Below are 24,284 nucleotides of genomic sequence, written 5' to 3'. Positions count from 1 at the left end.
GGGTCCAGTGGATAGACTTAGAGACCTATATATAACTCACTCTCAAGTATCTCTAACACATGTATAGTTTGGACCTCTTTGGAGCAGCCAGGCAGTCTCAGCAGATTTCCAGTTCTATCTTTCAGTTTCTTTCTTCTCTAAAACAGATGATGTTAACTAATGATCTCCAGGATCTAAACCAGAGACTACAATGCCCATGAACAACACTAGTCTGGCAATATCTTTCAGTGGCAGCACAGGGTTTTGTATCCTATTCACATTTTTCTCTTTCCAATTATCTTACCAATCAGCCTTTCTCTAGAGCGTAAATTCTTCCCAGGTCACTGATACTGTTCTGCAGACAGAAATACAGAAAGAAGATGGCACTTTGTCTGTTGGTAATTGGTTACTACAAGAATTTACATGATTGGTGACATAATCATTCTAATTTACACTTTCTACTAGCTCCTGATTGCTTGTAAAATCTCCAGTCATATTATTCAACCACTTTAAATAACTTAATTTCAGCCTGCAGACGCTTCTTGACATGAAGACAATGGGTGGCTTTAGATGAGTAGCAGGGCATATAAAGATCAGAAGTGTTTCTGTAAGGTCAGAAATGTAGAAGACATATAGGTGTCTTGCAATATTTCCGAACTTCTAATTTAGTCAGATTATTTAGGTGCTAACTCCCTTGAGGATGAAATAGCTTCAAACTTTGATTTGCCCTTGGGTTGAAAGATGCAATTGGAATTTGTTGCCATGAAGAAACTCATATGTTGGAAGAAACTTAAAGAATTAAAGCTCCAAATCTGAAAAGTGGATATGGAAGTGAAGTTTCTTCTGATTTCTGTTTCTTCTGATTTTTAGTAAGGAGAAATGTTTCTTTTATATTAAAGAGTTTAATTTCCTCATAGTAGCTTATGAGAGGCTATGTTTAAGATTTGTGCTGAAAATGGCATTGGTAATAAGTGGTTTAGTTATTGCTAAGTAGTGCTTACAGAGTCAAGGTGTTTTCTGCTTCTCACTCTCCATTTCCATTGGACTGAGAAGACAGACACATGGCTTGTCAGCACTTGAGGGAACCTGGGGGATATTGAGATCCCACACAAAGAGAATACTGCCATAAATTATGACAGAAGCATTTGCTCTATTCGAAATGACTTTGTGGTTCAATTCCTGCTTGAGAACTGGAAGATGATCCTTGCGACTCTTTGAACAGAAGAAACGGAAAATTACACCAAGTGGCTATTTATATTTTGCTAATTTTATTAACTTTATCTACTCTGTCTCCTGCAATCTCCAAATCAAAATGGCCCCTATGGAGCACTGCTAGAATTTCTATTTGAAATCAGAGTTTGGATGAGGGTTGTTAACAATTTAAACAGAGAGAAAGGTAGAAACGAGTAACCTAAAGAAATTCACATTATTAAACTGGTTTGACTTTTGGTCACAGTAAGTTTACATCTGAATAGCTCTGTTGGTAATGGAAAGAATTGATCGCATGAAGCATTTTTTATCTGAGGGGAGATCACTCTCTATTTTATTTTAATATAACAATGGGTTAAGACAATCATGGGGCTGTGACTTGTGACTGAAGACTTGGGCTTGACCCTACTTTCAACCACCTAACAGGCACCTCGCAAGTTAGACCTCTGAAGTTCAGTTTGTCCCTCTGTAAAAGAAAATGTCTTAGCTTCAGTTGCATTTTAAGGCTTGGTGTCCTCAGGTGAGAAATGCTATTGGGTCCCCTATAACAGTGACTATAAATTTAAGCATCCCTCTTGATGGTCTTAATGCTTTCAAAGCACAAAAAGGTTCTAATGACTTCTGGTTGTCTCTGGTGGGCAAGAACTCAATGAGTTTATGAAAGATTTCCCCTCTTTCCGTAACAGCAAAAGATGTCTTTACACCACTTTTCTTAGAAACCTATCCTGAGATCAACCCCATCCCTTACTCATGAGGAAAAATAGTTCGCTTTCTTCCTTTCATTAGAGGGCCTACAACATAACTGTTTATCTGAGAGACCAGACAGTAAAATTTAAATGGTTGGGGAGGAAGAGCATGCAGTTTTACACAAGAGTTGGTTTGCTAATGCCCCTGTCCTTCAGCACATCTGGCACAGCTGTTGAAGGAAGCAGGCTGGGCTGACTCCAGAGCTGATAATGGGCTACTCAGATCCTTGGCCTTCATGCTCTGCGAGCCTCTAAGACAAGATTTGCTTCCACAGCCCAGCATATAGATATGAACTGTTCTGGAGTCTCTGGACCCAGTGAGAGTGCAAGTAAAATATTTTTTCTTCCCCAAACAGTCATGGGGAAAAGGAGACATGTGAAGCTCCAAGAAAACATGTTTTGAATTACTGAGGCAGATGAGGTGGGTATGAAAGGGAAGGTCCTCTGTCCAAACTGCTTGGTGGTCATACTTTTAACAAACTCAATTACTTTTAGTGGCATTGTATGGAATGGTAATACAGGAGCACAAATTAAAAAATGCTGATCAGCTGCTCCTAGTCTCCTAGCTCATTATAATACTGCAGGAAAAACAAGGAATGTACTTACATTTGTCACTAGCTTTCTGTCATGCCGGTTCATTACAATTACCTAAATGCAATAATTTTCCAAATATAGAGCATTGACACTCAATAAAATAATTAAGTTGCACCTTGTGAGTGCAGTTGTACTGGTAATTGCTGACATATCCACTAAAATTGGCCTAATTATACAATGACATACCAGAAATTCCTTACTGATGTAACTAAATTGTGTCATTTTGAACAAGATGAGCTTTATAACCTGGGGATTTTGCTGTTGTTTCTCTCATCTAAGGCTATTTCTTCCCTACATGAATGATATTATGAAGGTGGAATCTGCCATGCATTATGTATCTGATTTTGATCTTTGTACAATCAATTTCTCTGCAGTTTACTTAGCAGAAACTGCAGGTGCTTCCTGTATTTTAAACAGGCTCTGATTCAAAAACGAGGTTAGCTTAGCAGTTATTTGTATTCCACATGATGCTTTTCCCATGCAGGATGGCATGATTGTTTAGTTTATGTTCTGGAAATTAATACAGCCTGGTCTGAAGGTGCTATGGTCAAGATTAAGTTAGGACCTTAACGGTAGATGCTATACAAATGGACTTTTTACTGGTATGTTTGGGGGAGGTGTGGTGATGTTTCTTGTGTTTTTTGTTTTTCTACATAAGCTTCTAATGTCCTTGGTAAATTTCAGTCTGAAAAATGCTGTTCAGTGTGTATTTAACTTACTGCTTTGGTTTAATTCACAGGAGATCCAAACCTGTGATAATCCAGGCTACAAACTCTGGCTCTTTATTTCAGACTGCAGAGTTCTGCTGGAGACGCACATTTTCAGATTTTTGCAAGTACAAAGTATGTGGTCAGAAAGGGCTACATGGCTTTGCTGAATTAGGACTATTTCCTGAACCTGAAATATGAGACTCTAAAGCGGTCGCTTTGATAACTCAATCAGCAAGAGTCACATTTTGTGCTTGGGAAAGCTGAGAAGCAGCAACCATGACTCCAGTTTTATGACAAATAATGCTGAGAAACATTACTCAGAATCCTGGAAGGGAAATGGAGCTGGTACTGGCATCGGTATTTACTTACCTGTAACCAGCTCATACCCGTCCTTTAGTGGTACTGTCACTGTAGTTGGGTTAGAGGAGGGGTAACTCTTGACTAGGAGAGGTTCAGGTACACTAGCTTTTCTGCACATCCCTCTGTCTGGAGATGATTTTGAAGGTGAAACAATGGGAAACTTAAAACTGCCACAAGGTATGCTGACACAAAATAATCTTGGAGGCTCTATAGGAATTAATTAACAAAATAGCAGTCGAATCTTCTTTTATTAGGCAAGTATAATCCTGAAAAAGCTACTGTGACCTTAAGAATTTGCTAACTCTATTTAGCACCTTGTTGGAGGAGTTTAAATAATTCTTACTTTTAATAGTTTTTCCTCTGAAAGTCACACAGGACTAATGTCGTGGGGAAAAAAAAGAAGCTGCTACAGAATATTCTATTTCCTTCGTTATTTCTGCTTCTTTTCCATTTCCAGTGAAATCTCCTTCTGTTTAAGTTATTTGCAAAACTATTTACAACACATCTGGTCTGTAGGGCTACCCCTATTGCCCGCTAAGCAGGGCACTGGGTGCCTGAAGCCAGACCACAGTCCACACAGTCAGTAAAGTCAGAGATAAACTGGAAAGGGAAAACTGTAACAAGTGACTAATGCTTCTCGCCACCTATCCCTGCATTTTATACATTACCTACAACCTCTGGTTTCTCCTGTTTTCTTTACTATGTGAAATTCTCTCACTTGTGTAGCTGATTCACCCATGCTGAGGTAGCAGTTCATAAAAAAAGCTTACTCTGCAATTTACTTCTTCTATTCACTCTTTCTGTTTCTAGTTCTGCCTTTCAGAATGCCTTTGGGAGACTTCTGCTACCATTACAAAATATCCACTTTTCCCTTTATTGTTAGTGAAGCTATCTGCTCTGTTAGGTGAATGATTTACCTCTGTTTTGTACCAAACATCTTTTGCATTTTGCTTTCCAAGGTTGGCAGTAAGCAGGGTTTAACTCATAGCTAACCACTAGTGAGACAAAATACAAGATACTCTTTGACCAACTAGAGGTCAAAGCTGCTTGTCAGACCTCACAGACAGCAATAGATTGTGTAGGTTGGCTGTGAAAGAATGACATACAAGATTCTAGTCATAAAGCACATAGGCTGAATGGGCAGACCAAACACTACATTAGGTTTTCAGCATTTGCGGCCCTTTAACAGGCTCTAAAGCATCACTGCATGGAACACACTGCGAAAGGACTACAGAGACAGAATGTACCACACAGAGATTCTCTGTCAGGCTGGAATCAAGATCTCAAGGTGACTTGAATTAATGCATTTGATGCTAGTATTTTTTAACTTAAATAGATAAGAGACCTAGAGCTTTTGACATTTAAAGGAAGGACAACTATATTCTTTGGTTTACATTAAAAGAAACAGGGGCACTTTTTGTTTCTTTTCAAGACAGATATAAAATTTCAGGAAATTCAGTCATAAAAAGACCAAAATGAACTCACAGAAGAGCTATGTCTGGAATTTGTAAAGTACAAAGGAAAAGGCAATTAGCTACCCAAATCCTATTGAAAGTCAATAGCCTTCAGCCACTTTGAAAATCCCAGCACATAAAACTCACCAAAAGCAAGCTCTGCAGCAAATGCGAGTGAGGTAAGGGAGCCAAGAAAAGAACAAAGAACAGATCTCTATTAGACAGAAATAGATGTGAAACTACAAAGTACATGCTGCAGATACAATGATGGAAGTTGCACATGCATTCAGGTTGTTCTTCACTGTTGCATAACAGACGTATTAACTTCTGTTGCAAATGAATTTATCACCTTTTCGTCTTTCTTCTGAGTTTTTAAGTCTACTCCACTCACTAAAAGTGTGTCTCTATGGGCAGCTTGCTAACAACACTGATTGTTAGTGGAGATACAAGGCATAAAGCTGCTTTTGCAAGAGGCTAAGGAAGCAAGCAGGAGTGTTTTTAACCTCACTATCCTCACTGGTAGTGACAAGGGGGCCAGAGTATCAAAGTACATGAATTTGTCTAGCTGCCCTTTCTTCTCAGCAGTATGCATGTTCCAACACCTGAGCTGTTTTGTTTTCTTTTTTAAAAGGGATCCATCTTTGCTTTGCTTTAAGAGAGCAGTGTCTGCTACTACTCTTTTACCTCCACAGGTAATGCCAGGAGAGTTTCTTTGCACCCTTTGTTGAAAATTGTGGACTTTGCTATGGGAGATGGCAGCTGATGAGGGTTTGGAACAATTCAGGTTTTGACAGGAGAGACTAAATCCTGCATCATCCCTACTTGAGTTACATATGATTTTCAGTGGAGCTGAGCACACAGGCTTTATTTCTGAATGATGTGCAATGCTCTATTAATTAAATAAGAAAACATTGTCCAAAATCACTTGCCAAAGCATCATATTATTGCAAAGGGTGTAGAATGTCACTTTCATGCAGAAAATCTGGAAATGTGAGCTGCTGCTTCAGCAGTTATCAGAATCTTTTCTCCCGAATTTTAATTTCATTAATAAGTGTCACCAAGTAATCACAAAAAAGGGTTTGCTATGATTTGTCTGCTGTTTCCTTAGAAGTAAGACACAATCATTTCCTAATAGGATGCCTTTCCACTAAATAAATAGCAGTCCAGTCATAAATCAGAACAATAGAGCAGGAATTGTTTGGATTAAGATACAGTCATAAACCCAAATCCTATATAAAATGAGTGGCATTTCAGGCTTTTAGCTGATACATTCATTTTATATGGGGGAGGTGGGGGGTGAGGGGTATTTTTATTATAGGGCACTGCAAGAAGGGTGAATCTACATTCTTTTTCACTGACTCGGTGATTTGTGTCCTGCTTTTCCTCTTTAGCTTTTTCCTTACATGGCTATTCTGTGAGGACAATTTGCATTTCGACCAGTTTGCTTTTTATAAGACTAGGTAGATATGTTTTTGTAATTAACCAGAATGTAATGAAATCTGGCTTACTGTTTATTATTATTAGATTAATATTTCGTTTAATGAGTTTTAAAATGCTGACAGAAACCAGAATGGGCATCCAATGAATGGTAGAGACATCTATGAATCCCAATTGTTAATAACTGGAATAATAATATTGTCTTGCCTTGATTTACCAGTTTGGATGTTATTATACTTTGCATGTTCTTTCCAGGAATCACATCACTAACCCTAGCACTTGTATTATATTTATGTATGCCATCTCAGCACTTGCAGCAATAGCTGTTTTCTTCCTGTATCTCAGTGCAGGGACTGATTCGTGCCCTTCTGAGGCCAATGGAAAGTTTTTTCATTGAACGTCCTGGGATTTGGATCAGGCTCACAACTTACTGGTAGCAAGATTACAAGTATTCCTAAATTACTGAACAATCATTTCACAATTATGATAATATTTTTGTTATTTTCAAAGCAAGTGATTTTCACTGATTATGACAGTGATTACAGTATTTAGCTCCTAGCTGAGAAGTTGTTCCTGCAAAGGAAAAATGTTAGAAAATATCTAATAAGCAACAAACAAGTATTCTGATTGTCGTGGTTTAACCAATGCCAGACAGCTTGTTACCCACTCCCCCCCTTTCTTGCCCTCCCCTTACTCCTGGAGGGACGGAGAGGAGAATCAGAAAGAATGCAACTCCCACGGGTTGAGATAAGAACAGTTTTAGTAACTAAGGTATAACACAAATCACTAATGCTAACACCAATAATAGTAATGATAAATGAAATAACAAGGGAAGAGAATATAACACCCCATCACCAGCCGACCGATAACTTGCCCCCCAGTCCGATCAAGCACCGACCGATACCTCCTCCAAACCCTGCAGTCCACCCTGTCCTTCCGGCTAACTCCCAGTTACATCCTGGGCATGACGTGCTGTGGTATGGAATACCTCTTTGGTCAGTTTGGGTCAGGTGTCCTGTCTCTGCTTCCTCCCGGCTCCCCTCCTCCCTGGCAGAGCATGAGGCCCACAAAGTCCTTGGCCAAACCAAAACATCATTGTTTTTCAGCTCTGTTCCCAGCTGAAAGTCAAAACACAGCCCTGCACCAGCTACCAAGAAAGAGAAAAATGACTGCCACTGCTAAACCCAGGACATTATCCACCCCTTATTCCATACCATTCACGTCATGCTCAGATCCTACATTTTCAATATACCATCACTCCGATCTCAGTGCACTTCTATCTTAGTGCATGGACCAGTCCCTATAAAGCTGCTGAGTCCATCTGGTCCATGATGCCAGGCTCCATCTCTTGTAACAGTCTTTCAGAGCACGAGAGGCTGTGTGCAGTGTTCACACACATGAATAACCTGGGCAATAGTGTCCATTGCTAAGTCCACCCCTCGATCATGAGTCCATCTCTATGTTGCACCTCTGCTCTGATGGCCTTAAGGGTCATGGTCCCACCAGGCTCAAAATAATTCACTGTCCTTCCATCTCCAATGCTTCCAAAGCACTGGAGGGGCCCAGTGGACTAGATACTTGCCCATACTGTCCCACATGCCCTGCCACTCATGGCTGTCCAGCCTTGGGGAAAACCTCTTGGTCCTCCCATATTGTTGTCTAACCCCAGACAAGACCCAAACCTGACTCTGCTTAAATTTTGGGATCAGACACAATGGTGGTGGGTAAAACACACTCTGCATGTGTACCAACATAGTGAACACCATCACAATCAGCAGGCAGGTCCCAAGGGTACCCAAAGGCCATTCAAAACCTTCAGAACTCTCAAACGCTGCTGCTGTACTTGTCACTGGGGCTGGTGTAGCTGCTGTGCTTGCCGGCTCTCCCACCACCAGCTTCTCTTTTCCTGAGTCCAGCTCTTCCTCCTCTGCCTTGCTGGGAAATGCTGCGGGGTCTCCTGCATCCTCCTGGGGCTCGGTGGGCGGCTTCCGGGGAATGCTCTCGGCTGTCGCGGGGCTGGGCTCGGCCGCGGGGCTCGGCTTCTCCATGGGGCTGGCCTCCTCCGCCGCCTCCTCCCGCTGCTCGGCAGCCGCCTCCTTCCGCTCCTCGACCGCCCCGACCTCCTCCACCGGCAGCCGCTCCCTGCCGGCCTCCGGACCCGCTCCCGCTTGGTGCCCGGGGCCGCTCTCCCGGGCCGCTTCAGCAGCCGCCGGCTCCCGGGGCCGCCCCCCCTCGGCTCCCCAGAGCCTCACGCAGACGGAGGCGAGGGCGAGGGCCAGGACGGTGAGGAGCAGCCGGACGGCCAGGGACCAGTCCACGGCCACGTCCGTCCCGCCCTGCTGCTGGAGCTCGCCCGTATTACAAGTCATTGCCATAAAGTACAGTGAGACAAGAACCTTAGCCCAAGCCCCACACTTGATAAACACTAACACAGCAAATACCGGCTCTAAGTAAGTTACAACATTCTGAAGCTCTGAGATCAAGAGGAACAACTCTGAGATCCAATAAATCAGCATTGTGACGGTCAGATCTGTCGTTATCTCAACCCCTCGTGCCCCACGTTGGGCGCCAAAAAGAACTGTCGTGGTTTAACCAATGCCAGACAGCTTGTTACCCACTCCCCCCCTTTCTTGCCCTCCCCTTACTCCTGGAGGGACGGAGAGGAGAATCAGAAAGAATGCAACTCCCACGGGTTGAGATAAGAACAGTTTTAGTAACTAAGGTATAACACAAATCACTAATGCTAACACCAATAATAGTAATGATAAATGAAATAACAAGGGAAGAGAATATAACACCCCATCACCAGCCGACCGACAACTTGCCCCCCAGTCCGATCAAGCACCGACCGATACCTCCTCCAAACCCTGCAGTCCACCCTGTCCTCCCGCCTAACTCCCAGTTACCCCCTGGGCATGACGTGCTGTGGTATGGAATACCTCTTTGGTCAGTTTGGGTCAGGTGTCCTGTCTCTGCTTCCTCCCGGCTTCCCCTCCTCCCTGGCAGAGCATGAGGCTCACAAAGTCCTTGGCCAAACCAAAACATCATTGTCTTTCAGCTCTGTTCCCAGCTGAAAGTCAAAACACAGCCCTGCACCAGCTACCAAGAAAGAGAAAAATGACTGCCACTGCTAAACCCAGGACACTGATAAACAACCAATTTAGTTTTTATAAGTCTGTTGCAGAGCTTTGTCCTGTTGCCCAAGCAAGTTTTAAGCAGGATGGGTGAAAATGGAAACACACACAAAAAATACATATGGAGCTGTCTAGTTTGGCTTCCTTGTCCTGTGGTACAAGGTTTGCTGAGGTGGCCTATTTCAGTTTACTTGAACTTCCAGAGGTTTCTAGGTGGGTCACCTCAGGGTCTGACACTCTGAGACTCCGAGATTCCTCTCTCTTCCATTAAGAGCAGATACCACTGACCAGAATCTTCAAAGAGTTCCAATTAAGTACAACCCTCATCTGATATTCCTTAGCAAGCGGAACAGAACTGTATCTGGGGGGGGGGAAGAGATAAATAATAATTAAAAACTCAAACCTCATTTATATGTTACAAATCCATTCCTCTGACCTTTTCAGTTAATTTTAAATCATATTTATTTACCATTATATTTTAGAACAAAACATTTCATAAATAACAATAGCAATACAGTGAGCACAGTGAGTTCTGATAGGCAGTTTCCTCCCTTGATTCTCACACCATGCACATGAGCACTCCCAGATTACCTAATGATGACTGCAGCATCTCAGACAACAGGGCAGCATGTATTTTAGCAAAGGTTATTTCTGAAAAGCTTATGGTCAGACTTTCTGGAAGCAGACTACAAGTACAGACCTAATACCAGTTATCTGGCCACATATTTTCCTAATTCATACATCCTAAATAACAAAGACCACATTTTAAACTCTGAAACAGAGTCAAAGAAAAGGCAAGAACAGAAAAAGTTTGATCCAAGGAAACAACCTTTGCCAATTGGCTTAATTGATCTTTTTGGGAGACTAATCTGGACGTTCCCCATGATCAGTTTCCAGGGGATATAAAATTTAAGATTTTGCATTGATTATGCATGTAAGAGTCCTGCAATTGATTATGCATGTAAGAGTCCTGCAATTAGGCCAGCTTTTTCCTTCCCCAAGAAAAGGCTTCTTTCTCACAAAAGCCTTATGAAAGCCTTATGAGATGATGGATACATCAGGATTCCCAGGAAAATATAATGGAGCCCCATTTCTAGGAGGGTATCAATCACTAAAGGCAAGTGTGAGAGACAACATTTTGTATAAAATAAATACATACATAACTTTAAACAAAAACCATTTGGCTAGGCACACATCCTACTAAAAAGGCTTCGAAACCACAGACTGGAAATGCTGTTGCAAGTGCATCTCAGAATTGAACTTAAGAAGTGAAGTCATAATTTCACTTTACTCAGCTGTCCACTGGATAGTTTTAAAGTACTGGTGTGGCCTAAAGTAGACTACAGCACCCCACTAGAAGAGGTGCAAGCAAACTGGATCCCAGCGGAAAATTTCACCAAGTACATGTTAAAGTGGAGAAAAGCAAAGAATTTTAAAAATGAGGTTTTTGACAAGAGGAGAAGTAGAAAAGTAGGGGCAGGAGTGGGAGCATACTTTCCTTCAAGCATAAGGTGTTATGATGACAACAATGAATGATTTGCTGCATCACCACCAAAAGCAGACTAAGTAATCAGTTTCATCTGTAGAAAGGGGAATGTAAGCCAAATCGTAGAAGAACCATTCTAACTACAAAGGTGATTAAGAACTGTAACAAGGTACATAGGGCATTTGAATTTTACTTAATCCCTACACAAAGTCCTTCTGTCCATACCATACTGCACCTGAAAGCAACCATACAATGCCTGAAAGCAAGCATGAGGCAGCCAGCCCATCACATGATTGGGATTTACTGCACTTCTGAATATGCATGACATGTATGAGGCTTAACTACGCTTCAGATGCAGCATCCCTAAAAGAATTTCTCTCAAATCTCTATGCACCCAAAGCATTGTTCTGGAGTTCTAAAATGTTTTGCCTTCCTTCATAGCCCTCAGGCTTTTAGGCTGATCCTTTTAGAAGCTGAAATTCATACTTCCTCTGAAGAAAACAGTAGCTGTTCCACTGTGAGATATTCCCCTCTTGCTGGGTCAGCTTTAGCCAGAGGGAAACCACATAGGGTAAGTCCCTCCAGACTTTTCCATCTCATCCCTTAAGATCTACAGGGGCAGAATTCATTTGAGGCAGGTGCCAGGGAAGGAAGTGAAGCAGATCTCTGCAATAACCCTCCCCAAGTATTAGGGCTGTACTTCTTCACCTCTTTTCATCTGCTTTCCAGAGGGGGGAGGACCCAACAAACCCAACAAAACACACACACACACACACACGAGACCATTACTTAAGCACATTTGATGAGACAAAATCAAGTGATGTGCCTAAGTTCAGTCCAGTCATTAACATTGTGTATTTCCATATCAATATTACTTCCAACATAGCCTGTGTTAGATTCTAAACACTGTGCATGTTTCATTTTGTCCAACACCACAGTATCTCAACTTTAGTTTCTTAAAACTTAGTCCATTATCACTTTGAGAGGTGCTACAGTATATCTGCAGAGTTTAAGCACCTATGGAGCAAAACAACTGCAGGACTACATGAAGACTTGGGCCCTGTGCAACTGCTGTGCCAGTTGGTAGCTACTGTGTGCTATAAAAATGGGACTGAGCTCCATTTCTCAGGTAGTCTACTATTCTGATAGTCAGAGAAAACACCTACACAGCTCACAATAGATTCTGCTAGAGAACTCCAACAAGCACAGACAGCTTCTACAAACAGAACTGGCCCATTTGGTTATTATCCTCAGACCCATGATCATCTGACAAGTGACTAAAGGGTGTAACTGCCACACACATGAAACCTATATTGAGCAAAGTAAGTTACTATTTTATGTTCTCACTTGTGCCTTAAAATAAGGTCTTGGAGAACTTGGTTTCTCTAAAGAATGGGAATTTAAAGTTTAATTCCAATCATAGAATTTGTACTTTAATACTGAACCGGCAATGCCAGGTTAACCATGTCAAATTTGCAGTCTGGATCCTACACTCCCAACGATCCACAAACAATAAACAGGATACTTCAAAACAAAACAAAACAACAAACCCCTCAACACAATGGTTTACTTTTCCAGGAATACACTAAATACCTACTCATGGCAACACACTAACTTGTACTCTACTTTCTTTTGTTAACCAGCCCTTTTACTATGCTTTCAAAAACCTATGTAAGAGGTCAGAGGAAGAAAGGTTTTAGAGATGAAGCAAGCTACAAGGAATGAGAGGTATGAACTTCACACGGAGCAATCTGGTTTTGCATTTAAAAAATCCAAACCAGACACAGAATATAACACATAGATTTTTATAATGAAAATATGGATTTTGAGAGTGCCTAATTATTATACATGCCTAAAACGGATGTCATCAGTCTGTTGTATTACCAGGTATTCTTTTTAAGAAAATTTACTCAGCTTTTACCGATACAGTAGCCAGAGCTTAAAAGTATGTGGTATTCCATCTCTGACAACTGCATCTTCAATGATGTACACTACCTCTCTGGCTTTTACTAATACCAGAAACTTCAGATGATCAGAGAAACCCCAACCCTGTTCCTGTGCAGGTCCAGCCCTGTTCCTGTGTAGATAATCTTCACATGCAGGCTTTACCTACAACTGCCATTTGTAGAATATTTGTGTCTCAGATTGATTTTACTAAAAGACTCAAATGTGTAAGACAATATCTGGTATCTATTCATTTATCCAGCATGTGGAAAGTGAACTGAATGCGGCTTTTCTAAAACTTGGGTGGCACTGAAATGTTTCTATACGGAGATGACTAACAGTGCTATTTGGATGAGGCTTTCAGCTACACTCAAGTCCCCTGACAAGAGCCGTTTTCCTGTTTATGTGACAGGCATGTCACATTTTTCAGGCATCCCATATACAGGTGTAGAAATAACAAAATTTGACTGGCTTATTGAATACACCACCTGCGTGAGGCCATGGTGATTTCCAATGCAAAGAGGCACGCAATGTTCGACTCAGTAATAAACAAGAAGTACAAAGTCATCAAACAAGGAAGGGGAAGTTAGGCACACCATTTTTCTTTCATAGAATAGTTAGGGTTGGAAACGACCTTAAGAGCATCAAGTTCCAGCACCTCTGCCATGAGCAGGGATACCTCACACTAAACCATGTCACTGCAAGGCTCTGTCCAACCTGGCCTTGAACACCACCAGGGATGGAGCATTCACAACTTCCCTGGACAACCTATTCCAGTGCCTCACCACCCTTAAAGAACTTCCTCCCTATATGCAATCTTAACTTCCCCTTTTTAAGTTTTAAGCTGTTACCCCTTGTCCTATCACTACAGTCCCTAATGAAGAGTACCTCCCCTGCATCATTCTAAGCCCCCTTCAGATATTGGAAGGCGGCTATGAGGTCTCCACGCAGCCTTTTCTTCTCCAGCCTGAGCAGCCCCAACTTCTTCATCCTGTCTTCATACAGGAGGCGCTCCAGTCCCCTGATCATCCTCGTGGTTCTCCTCTGGGCTTGTTCCAACAGCTCCATGTCCTTCTTATGTTGAGGACACCAGAACTGCACACAGTACTCCAAGTGAGGTCTCACAAGAGCAGAACAGATGGGCAGATCACCTCCTTTGATCTGCTGGTCACGCTCCTTTTGATGCAGCCCAGGATGTGGTTGGCTTTCTGGGCTGCAAGCAGACACTGAATCAGCTCATGTTCATTTTCTCATCAGCCAGCACCCCCAAGTCCTTCTCTGCAGGGCTGCTCTGAATCTCTTCCCTGCCCAACCTGTAGCTGTGTAGCCAAAAAGACTCCTTATGCTTTCAAAAATCACACTGAACTGGCACCTGCTTGTCCAGAACATCTTAGTATCAAGCAACGTTTTTTCCTCGAGTCTAAATGTCAGAGCTCATTGCTGCAGAAAACTTGCTGGTTATCATCCAGAGAAACAGAATATTTTCAAAATCTAGTTGAAGTTTTTGGTAGTTATTGTCTTCCTAAAAAATGCATCCTAATCATTGCTTTTTTGTAACTGAAAAACAGAAAAAGCAAGTGAAAAAAATTGCCTTAGAATTCTTTCTCTTTCAGTTTAACACACGTTAAACTGAATTGTGCGCGTGCAGTTCTACTCAAGGTCTTTGTGACACCTCTTGACTAGTCTGGCTGTGAACATCATGACACATGCCAGTTATCTTGCTGTAACAAGACCCCATATGACATGAGCAAAACATGGGGCTCAGGGCACCCCAAGGGGACTCAAGTGACCAGGGGAGAACAGGCCTTGTGCCCCTCACAGGAATACCCTGTCCCTTATGGTCTGAGTGGTGGGCTACCATGGTGACCCTCTGTGACCAGCGCTTTGTGACATGTCCCTCATGACCCACCATGGCGACCTCAGCCCCTTGTGACATGCCCTCTCTGACCCATCATGGTGCTCTAAGTGACGCACCCTTTATGACCTACCATGGTGCTCTTAGTTACCTGCCCTTTATGACCTACCATGGTGCCCTCGGTGACGTTCCCTTTCTGACCCACCATGGTGCCCTTTGTGACGCGCCCTTGGTGACCCCCCCGGCCACTGTATAAAAGGCAACGGCTCATACCCCTCGTGGCAGTGTCCGGCAGGACGGTGACGGGACAGAGCGGGAGCGCAAGACTGGTGCAGACCCCTGAGCGCAGCCCACATTGCTCCCTGTTGCCCCAGCAGCCCCGCGGTGCCGAGACACTACTTGGAACATTCTTCGTTCCCCACCCTATACCTTTGTCTGACGAGGATGGTGGAGGAACACGCTGCATCCATGCGGTTCGTCCAGACTTTTCTGGAGAGCTCAGTGAAGGTAACTGCAGCCATTTCCAGGGTAGCAGTGTCTGCGTTTCCTGACGGGGCCACCGGCTCCACTTCCAGGGCTGCTGGGGGCTGATGGCTGGGAGGGGCTGCTCCCCTGGGTTCCTGCACAGCACTGCAGCTCCACTGTTCCAGTCTTGCTGGCCCCTTCTCACACTGCCCGTTTGTGTCTCTGCTCCCCGGCTGCTCAGGAGGAGGCTCAGAAGATCCAGTTCCTGCAGACCATCTCCACCCTGAGCGAGGCTGCCAGAGATGAGGGCTTCTCACAGGAACTGAAGGAGTTCTATCACCGATTTGAGGTGGCAGAGAACATCGAGGTGAGGGCACACCCGGCTGCTCTGGGGAAGGGGGCAAGTTGCCAGGCGCCAGCACACTGTGAGGACACACAGGGCCCATGCAGGGGGAGGGCAGGGACCAACGTGCCTGGACAGACACTGAGCTGCCTGAGGGGATGCGCGTGTCACTGAGCAGCCCTGCAGCAAGCTGTGCTGGGGGCCACTGCTGGGTTGGGGGCAGAGCCTGGTGCTGGTGGCCACCAGGTCCCATCCCGGTTGTGTTCTGCAGGAATTGCTGGAAGAGGAGCCCATGGACCACCTGCACACAGCCGTGCGGCAGGAAGCCATGCTTGCCCTCGCCAATATGAGGTATGTGCTCAGCCCTTGGTTTGGCTCCTGCAGACCAGGGCTCCATCCCTCTTGTGGGCCTCTGCTCCACAGGTCTGTGTCCACCTGCCCAAGGCATGGAGGCAGCGCTCCCAGCGCCCGCGTCTCACAGTTCCCTCTCTCTCTCTTTTCAGCAAAGTGGAGATGGCACTGGGGGGCATGAAGAAAAGCCTTTTAGAGGCCTGCTTCAGGAGTGTCTTCTTGCTTCCTCCTAAAACAGACATGCAGGGCCTAGACAGCTCCCTCTACTTTGATGTAAGTGCTGTTGTGCTGTCAGGAGCACTCAGAGCTGCTCCCTGGCTGCCATGTGCTGAGACACAGCCAGAGATCCAGGGCACAGCAGGGTGTCAGCTTTGCTTTCCCACCCTCGTCCCTTCATCTCCTTCTCCTGGGCCTCGCCATGTCCAGTGCCTCTGGACTGGCTCCTCTGCTCACCGCAGCTTGTCTGCCCGAAGGCCTCCCTTGGCCAACCAGGTGTGGCAGGGGTGTCCTCCCCTGGTGGGGGGAGTTAGACCCGTCTCTAGGGAGAGAGGGACTGCAGAAAGACTGACACAACCTTTCTTCTCCTTGCAGACCCTGGATGCCATGGACATCTTGCTGAAGAGCTTGGTGCTCAGCTCCCCTGGCTGTGGGGAGCTGAAGAGTATCTTGCAGGTGCGGCACTGGCAGAGAGCGGGGTTTGCAGGGGCTGTTCCTCACCCTGGAGGGACAGGACGGTGTCCTCCCCAGCACCACACACACACAGCACACCACAGGAAGGGTGCTCAGCTCCCTTGTGGGACCCAGACATGGCCCACCGTGCTCTTCCAGGAGCAGCGTGTCCCTGGCTGCAGTCAACGTAATTTCCTCTCTGCAGCCTCCTTCTGTACCATGGCAAAGCCCAGCCCATGGCACTTTTGGGCCAGCTCCATCCCCAGAGCTTTCCTCGCACCAAAGGAGTGGGAAGCATTGACCCCTCTCCTCAGGCACCGCAGCAGTGGCTGCGGGTGCTGTCCTTCTTCCCCTGCCTCACAGTCCCTCCTGCTTTTCTGCCCAGGTCTGACTGGGGCAGAGACCCACTGGAACCTGCCTCTCCTGCACAGGGAGCCCAGCCCTGACGCTCTGCACTCCTGGCTTCCTAGAGAGCCGTATGCCCATTCCCCCATTGCAGCCCCACCACCCCCCGGCAGGGTGCTGCCCAAGAGCTGAGCCTTCATGGAGAGGGGACACAGGCCTGTGCTTTTGGGGAGGGCACAGAAAGAAGCAGACTCTACCCTGGGTTGGCATCTGCCTCCCTTCAGGGCCACAAAGACTGCATGGGTCCAGTTGGGTCTTGAGCAGTGCTGCTGCTGGCAAAGGCACCAGTTCCCAGGGCACAGCAGCACTTTCTCTCCTTCCAGATGCTGCTGCCTTTCACTGACATGAAGAATGCAGCTGCGTGTGAAAGGGCCGTGGTGAGGATTGGGAAGCTGGCCGATTTGATGGACAGCTCTTCCTCAGTGCAGGTAAGGAGGCAGACACCCTCCAGCCAGGCTGTCTCCCATTCCCTGCCCACCGTGGGCGGCAGCCTGCAGCTTGAGATGCCTGAGGCATTCAGCACAGCTCTGCCCTGGGCAAGGGTCTCGGCTTCTTTCTTTTTCCCATGGTCTTCCCTCCCCAGCACCCTTTCTGCCAGGAGCCATCTCGGGCCCCAGTCCTGTGCAGGACAGCACTGCCCAAGGAGCATGGCGGGAACCCAGGCCTGGCAGCTCTCCCTGCCCTGCTGCCCAGCTTGGTGCTTTGGGAGGGCCCTGCAGAGCTCTGACCTGCCAGGATCCTTCCCTGGGGCAGACTCTCCGTTCAGGGCTTTTGTCGCAGCTGCTGCCTCTCAGCCCTTCTACCCATCCTGCTTCCCTTGACCAGGTCTGGAGCTTGCTTGGAGATGACAACAGCTCTTCCCACGGCGACGCTATCCATGACCGCCTCCTGGGACAGCTGCTGGGACATCTCATTGTTTGCTGGACTAGCAAGATCTGGGAGATCCAGCGTGAGGCTTTGGATGCTCTTCATTACTTCTGCAGATTCATCCATCAGGAAAAATGTAAGAGAAGCTGTGTCGGGCTGCGTCCCTCCGCACACAGACATCTCCTCATAGTCCTGCTTGTTTCCCCGAGCATTGCAGTGGATTCTTTTTGTACTTGCTGGAGGATGTCCAGGAAAGCCTGCCCTCTTCCCTCACCTCCTTTGGCCCTCACAGCTGCTTTCCCACAGCATCCCAGCTATCGTTTTGCTGCAGAAGCTGAATGCTCACCACAAGTCCAGTCCTGTGCTGCTCTCCTTCCCACTCTTCTCAGGACCTCTCAGAACCCAGCTGTTCCATGGTCCCCATAGCCAAAGCCATCATTGATGGTAAGCAATGCTGTGTCCTAATGACTCTTCTGTGATCCCCTCTTGTTTAGGTGCGACATCACCAAAGGACAGTCTAAAGCATCTCCTCAGACCTTTGCGTGGAGGCAAAAGGAAAGCCGGGAAACCCTCCTGGCTTTCCCTGTGCAGCACCAGGAGCATTGTCAAGGTAATGAGCTTCTCCCTTGCTGGGCCTTGTCCAGGACATCAGCAGGAGACTGGTGTGAGCAAAGGGGCCCACAACCAGCGGGCTTGGCACGGTCTCACTGTCCCTGGTGAGAGGGTTGATGCTGCTCTGAAGCAGGGACTCCAGAGGGCTGCACTCCGGTGTCCCAGCAGCAGCTCCAGCTCTCCTGGCTACCAGGAAGCCCTGCTTCTCTGTAGGGCCAGCACACTGTGCCCATGGCCCCAGCCCTCCTCCCTCACCCTGGCCCCTCTTTCCTCATCCTCCACCCCGCAGCGACTGCAGCCGCTGCTGCCAGCTTTCCTGTGGGTACACTCGCCAGAGCTGCTCTCGCTGCTCAGCTGAGCAGCACTACCAGGGCACTCGGTGTGAGACGTCTTTCCTGCCTTCCTTCCTCCCACAGGCATTCGCGGAACACCTCCACCCCCGTCATAAGACGGTCATCCTTCTCAAGGCCATCGAGGCCATGAGAGACTCATGCATATGCGATAAGGAGGAGCTGATCAGCATTGTGGATGTGGCCATGACAGATCCTGCCTCCTGGCTGACAGAGGTAAGCAGCGTGTGGCTGCCCTGCCCTTGAGCCCTTTCAGGCACTGTTCCTCCCTGCATCGAGCCTTCCCTCACGCAGGTGCCTCAGGCACCTTGAAGCCATTTCATGCCAGCAGAGCAGGATGGGAAGGGCGGCCATTTCAGTGGCAGCTGAGGAAATGGCTCCAGTCTGGTGGCAGCACCACCCTCACTCCTGTGCCCTCCAGGTGCCAGTCATCATTAGCTGCATCTACAACAACCTGGAGCACATCAACACAGTGTCAACCCAGCACGCCCTGGACATGCTGCTTCTAAAGATGGCACAGCAGAGGCCAGCGGCTGTGATCCTGAGACTTGTGCATCTGTCTCCAGCATGTGACAGGTACTGACCCCCACAGCCCTTGTGGGTTTGTTCCGTGTGGGGAGAGGGGCCTGGGGGCTCACAGAAAACTCCAGGGCACCCCTGAGGAGCAGGGCCCTGAACCCCACCACTCTCTCCAGCCCTGCTGGGTCGGCCAGGCCTGCAGGAGCCAAAGCTGGCCAAGCCAGATCTGAGTTCCCGCACAAGATTCCTCCCTACCCCATGGGGAACACCATCTCAGCCGCCTCCTGCCGACCCAGGCACTCCAAGCAAGGGGTTGGGAAGGGCCAGGGCTTCAGGACAGCCTGGCTGCTGCAGGACTGGCCCAGGCACCGTGTGGTGGCTGAGGTGGCCCTGCCGACAGAGTGCTCTGTGTCTGCAGTGTTGCTATGGGCATGTGGGAAGTGCTGCTGTCCCGGCGTCTCGTCTTGGAGAACGTCCTGAGGGAGCTGAACATGAGGTTCCACTACCTGAGTCTGCGATGGAGATTCAACTCCCGGAGAGTGTACACGTGCATCCAGCTCTTGGCTGTGAGTAACCAGCCCGGTCCTTGCTCGTGCTCAGGGCCATGCCTGCCAGTCCAGGAAAACAGGCACGGCCCTCTCCCCTGCCACCTGCCGCAAATGGTCACAGAGGAGGACACAGCCCCTTAGGGCCAGCCCAGCACCAGGTTCCCGTGCCCCAGCCACGCAGGGCCACGCTGTCTGGGTGCGGGTGCACAAAGCCCCTGTCTGCCCAGGCAGTGCTCTGCTTGCACAGGCGGAACCAGCACAGACAAGCGTGTGGTGTGTCCCACAAGCGCCGAGTGTCCCCTAGGACAGGCTCTCCATCCCCGGTGCCCTTGCCCTGAGCCGCCAGTGGGACCCAGGGGCTGTACTGTGCAGGCTTGGTCGGTCTCTCACTGCCATCTTTGTTTCAGCTGCTGGCCTCCAGCCATGTGACACCAACCATGTTTGCTGCGGTGTACAAAATCCAGAAGCTGATGCTGCCTCCAAAGCTGTTCTCCCTGCTGCTCCAAGGCCTCGTCACACTGTCACAGTCACCTGACTCGGTGAGCAGGGCATAGTCAAGTGAAGCCATGCTGGCCGCCTGGGGCTGGGCAGTGGGGAACGCGGTGGCTTGACCTGGGCTGGGGGTCGGGAGCTGGGGTGACGGCTCCAAATGCCCTCAAAGTCCCCTCCCGTGCCCCCATCCCCTCAGTGCACCCACGGGCAAGGCCTGCCAGGAGGCTGCTGCGGGAATTCCTGTGCCACCCCACCGCCCATGCACCCAGACGGGAGGCTGCTGCTTAATGGCCAGAGCATTTTGGCCTGGGTGGTCTTTCACCACTTCACAAGAAAGAAATTCCGTGCTTCTTACAGGCAAGGAAAATACTGCTCATGCTGCCAGACTTGACGAAGGCCCTGCAGAGTGCCCACAGAGACGACAAGATGAGGGGCCTGCTCATATTCAGATACGTACTGGGTCATTTGAAGAAGCAGGTCAACTCCATCGCTCTGGAGCTGGCTGAGCAGCTCCTTCAGCTCTTTGATGATGTAAGGCTGCTGTGGAAACCTAGTCCCACTAATGGGCCCTTTGCAAGAACAACTGCCTGGCAGCACAGCCTGGCGACAGCGCTTGCTCAGGGCTATGCCCCTCCTCATGCCCCTGCGCTCTCGCGGGGATGGTTTCTGGTCTCTGCAGCCCAGCCCAGCTGCTCCCTCAGAGGCTGATGGCTCTGGGAGACCTGAGGCCCCTCCCCTCAGCCACGCTGATGCCCTGGCTCAGGGAGCAGCTGTTACTGAAGAAGTCCTGTCCTCCTCCTTACCAGGAGTGCAGCCAGACGCGAGAGCTCTCCATCTGCCTCTTCAAAGACATAATACAGATGGCGGATCGGAAGGACAAGCGGCAGATGAAGAAGAAGGTGCAGAGGAGCCTGGTCCCACTCGTGTTGCACATGAGTGATGAGATCGAGAGCGTGGCCAAGGTACAGATTCCAAACCTAAGCAGTGGTGCGGGGCAGGGCGTGCTGAGCCCGCAGGGGTGGCCTGGGCATCAGGGAGGGCAAGAGCAGCTGACACAGACATTTCCCACACCTGCCCTACGTGGTCCAGCAGGGCATGACCACCAAGGCCTGAAGAGCGGAGTCTGCAGGGGCTTCCCACCTGTCCCTGCAAGTGTTGGGGGCCAGGCCTTTGGGTCCCTATCCCTGTCCACAATCTCAACAATCCTTGTCCCCCCCTGCAGGCCTCTCAGGAAGCCCTCTGGGCAGCTGCGAAGGTGCTCAAATGCAAAGGGCTAAGTCCCCACGTGGAGACACTGGAGAGATGGAGAACTGTGGAACTCTTGGTGAGGACAAGTCCCAGGCTGGACACAGGGTGGTCCTCTCACCTCCCCACCCTCAGGTTGTTGCAGGAGGCCCATTTGGGCCCTGGTGGTGGCACAGGGGGCTCTCAGGAGCTCCAGACCCTGCTCTGCCTGAGGCTGTCTCTGAGCCTCAGCCCCACAGGCCTCCTGGCTGGGAGATGCATGTGGCCTGAGGAACAAGGGGAGGTGTGGGGTGCTGGAAGGAGGGAACGGCCCAGGTGACTGGGGAAGCTCTGTGTCAGCCCTGGGCCTTTGTGCTCTTTCCAGCTGGAGCAGGAGCAGAGCAGAGCTGAAGAATATGTGTGTCAGAGCCTGCTTTACCTGCAGCACGCTCAGGTCAGCGTGAGACTGGCAGCCGTGAGGTTCATCGGTAAGCCGCAGCCCCTGGAGTCCCTCTTTTGGCAGCCTGGCCCCAGTCCCATCTGATGCACTGGCAGTGAGGAGCAGCCCTGTGGCTGCCAGAGCATCGACTGCCCCGTGCAAGGCCTGTGCAGCCCCCCTCCAACCCCTGCCCTCGCAGCAGGGCTCAGTGGCACCTTGCTCAGTGCCACCTCCCCCTGGGTCCTGTCCTTCCCTGGGGTCACCCTGCTGAGGGGAAGAAGGGGTGCAGCCAAACCGGCAGAGGCGGGGCCGTGCTGCCGGGAGCGTGCTGGGGAGCAGTGGGTCTGATGGAGCTCTCTGCACAGGGCTGGCCGCGCGGTGCCTGAAGGACAACGACACGGGCATGCTCCTGAAGGTCTGGGAAGGTAAGCAGGGACAGTGCTGTGTGTGCTGGGGCTGGTGGGGCAGGGGACAGAGCCTGGGCAGCGTGCTGCCATGCTCTGTCCTGCTCCAGGGAACATCTCGGGGGCATTTGTTGCATTCCTGAGCAGCAGGTTCCACGTGATCCTTTTGCCCCACCTGCGCCTCCTGACCAGGGAAAGGGATGGCTGGGGCTGGCATGGTCTGGAAGGGATGCCTGCTGGCCTCTGCAGATTGGTGGGTTTGAGCTCTGCTCTCTTTCCTTCTGTTGCAGCCCTCCATGGTTTGATAAGAGAAGACGAACCCCAGATCTCATGCCTGGCAGCTCAGACAATGCACATCCTCACCTGTTTACACGAGCAGCCAAGACGGGGATGGATCCGGCGGGCGCTGTGCTGCTCCTTCTGAAAAGCCAGGCAACACTTAAGCCCTGTTTAAGAAAATGGGTCTTTCTGATTAAAGTTTTAACCACAATTCCAAGGCCATGGTGTCCTTCACACGCAGCGTGGATAGGCCAGTCAGGAGCTGCTGGGCAGCGGTTGCGCCCCGGCCACCCTCATCGGCCCGGCCATGGTCATTGGGAGTACCGCTGACAGAGTGCACAGAAGTCAGGGCCACACATCCACAGTTTCTCTGGGCATCCTGTTCCAGTGCCTCACAACCTCCTCCACTGCAGGCATCCCCTTCAGCCACTCCATCCAAGCAAAGGCACTGGCCACCACCAACATAGATGGTGCAGGTCACCCTGCTGGAGCCGCAGCCTTTGCTCTCTGATAAGTGCCCACCTTTCTTCCTTGAGGATTACGTGGCATGTGTGCCCTGACCTGTGCAGGCGGCCTTGGAATGTCTCTCCTTCCAAGAGGTGCCTGCCCTCCCTGCACACCCTTCTATGCCCTGTTCTCTGTGTTCCCAGCGCTGCCTTTTGCAGGAGCTTAGGGTGGCCCCACCTGATTCCCAGCAGAACTTGGTGCTCGCCTGGGTTTCCCCGCCTCGAGAAAACTCCACTGTATGCCACTGTCTGCCGTGAGCCCCTGATCCACTGAGGAATGTGCCTTCCCTGGAGATGTTCGCTTAGGCAGATCTTGTTCAAGGGGCTCTCAGATGCTTAGGCACTTTTTCAGTTCTTCTGTGTGCTTTCAGTGCTTCTGTGTGCTTCCTTCTCTCACATCTGCATCATAGTACATGCTCTTACGGGCACCAGCTTTCCCTTTGCTGCAGAAATTCCTTTTTGTTGGGGGGTGGGGTGGGGTGGGGGGGTGTTAGAGACACAGTGTTGGCTACTCTTTGCAATACGCTTTTGAGACACTTGGAAGAAAGACAGTTTAAAATTGCTAAGTATTATTAATTATTTTCTTAGTTATTGTAATATTTTCCCTTCGCTTTGAAAAAGGCACACTTCCCTCTGAAATGAACGTTTCCATACCAAATTTATCTATTCTACCTTTTAGAAGTGTCTAACACTCCAGGAAATAAAGAACAGAAATGTCACAGCATAAAATACAATCTCTTCTTTGTGGAAAAAATTGTCAAATTTTATCTGCATGCTAAATTTGCATGTGAATGGACAAGTATTCATGGTGAAACCATTAAGCCCTCACTAGGTGAAAAGAAATACAAATAGCTTGAAAAATGAATACAAATACACGTGCAAACTGTGTGTTTTGCCAGCATG

General features: G+C 48.5%; 2 protein-coding genes across 2 annotated transcripts; both read left to right on the top strand.

Moving 5' to 3' along the window:
* The first annotated feature begins 15,042 nt into the window (after window positions 1–15,042).
* On the top strand, window positions 15,043–18,497 carry LOC133226425 (maestro heat-like repeat-containing protein family member 7). The gene is made up of 7 exons (XM_061379985.1): window positions 15,043–15,415; window positions 15,615–15,740; window positions 15,988–16,067; window positions 16,220–16,340; window positions 16,659–16,739; window positions 17,465–17,569; window positions 17,967–18,497. The coding sequence occupies exons 1-7, from the start codon at window positions 15,353–15,355 to the stop codon at window positions 18,432–18,434; spliced, it is 1,044 nt and encodes a 347-aa protein (XP_061235969.1). The 5' UTR covers window positions 15,043–15,352; the 3' UTR covers window positions 18,435–18,497.
* A 602-nt stretch (window positions 18,498–19,099) lies between these two features.
* LOC133226432 (uncharacterized) lies at window positions 19,100–22,273 on the top strand. Its single transcript, XM_061380011.1, has 6 exons — window positions 19,100–19,186; window positions 19,392–19,546; window positions 19,908–20,055; window positions 20,445–20,576; window positions 21,336–21,491; window positions 21,752–22,273. The coding sequence occupies exons 1-6, from the start codon at window positions 19,100–19,102 to the stop codon at window positions 22,091–22,093; spliced, it is 1,020 nt and encodes a 339-aa protein (XP_061235995.1). The 3' UTR covers window positions 22,094–22,273.
* The last annotated feature ends 2,011 nt before the right edge of the window (window positions 22,274–24,284 follow it).

The sequence above is a fragment of the Neopsephotus bourkii genome, unplaced genomic scaffold (assembly GCF_033783945.1).
Source record: "Neopsephotus bourkii isolate Nb327-2 ecotype Australia unplaced genomic scaffold, CSIRO-AGI_Nbou_v1 NB_1781, whole genome shotgun sequence".
NCBI lineage: Eukaryota > Metazoa > Chordata > Aves > Psittaciformes > Psittacidae > Neopsephotus > Neopsephotus bourkii.
This window is presented reverse-complemented; position numbering and strand designations above follow the sequence as displayed.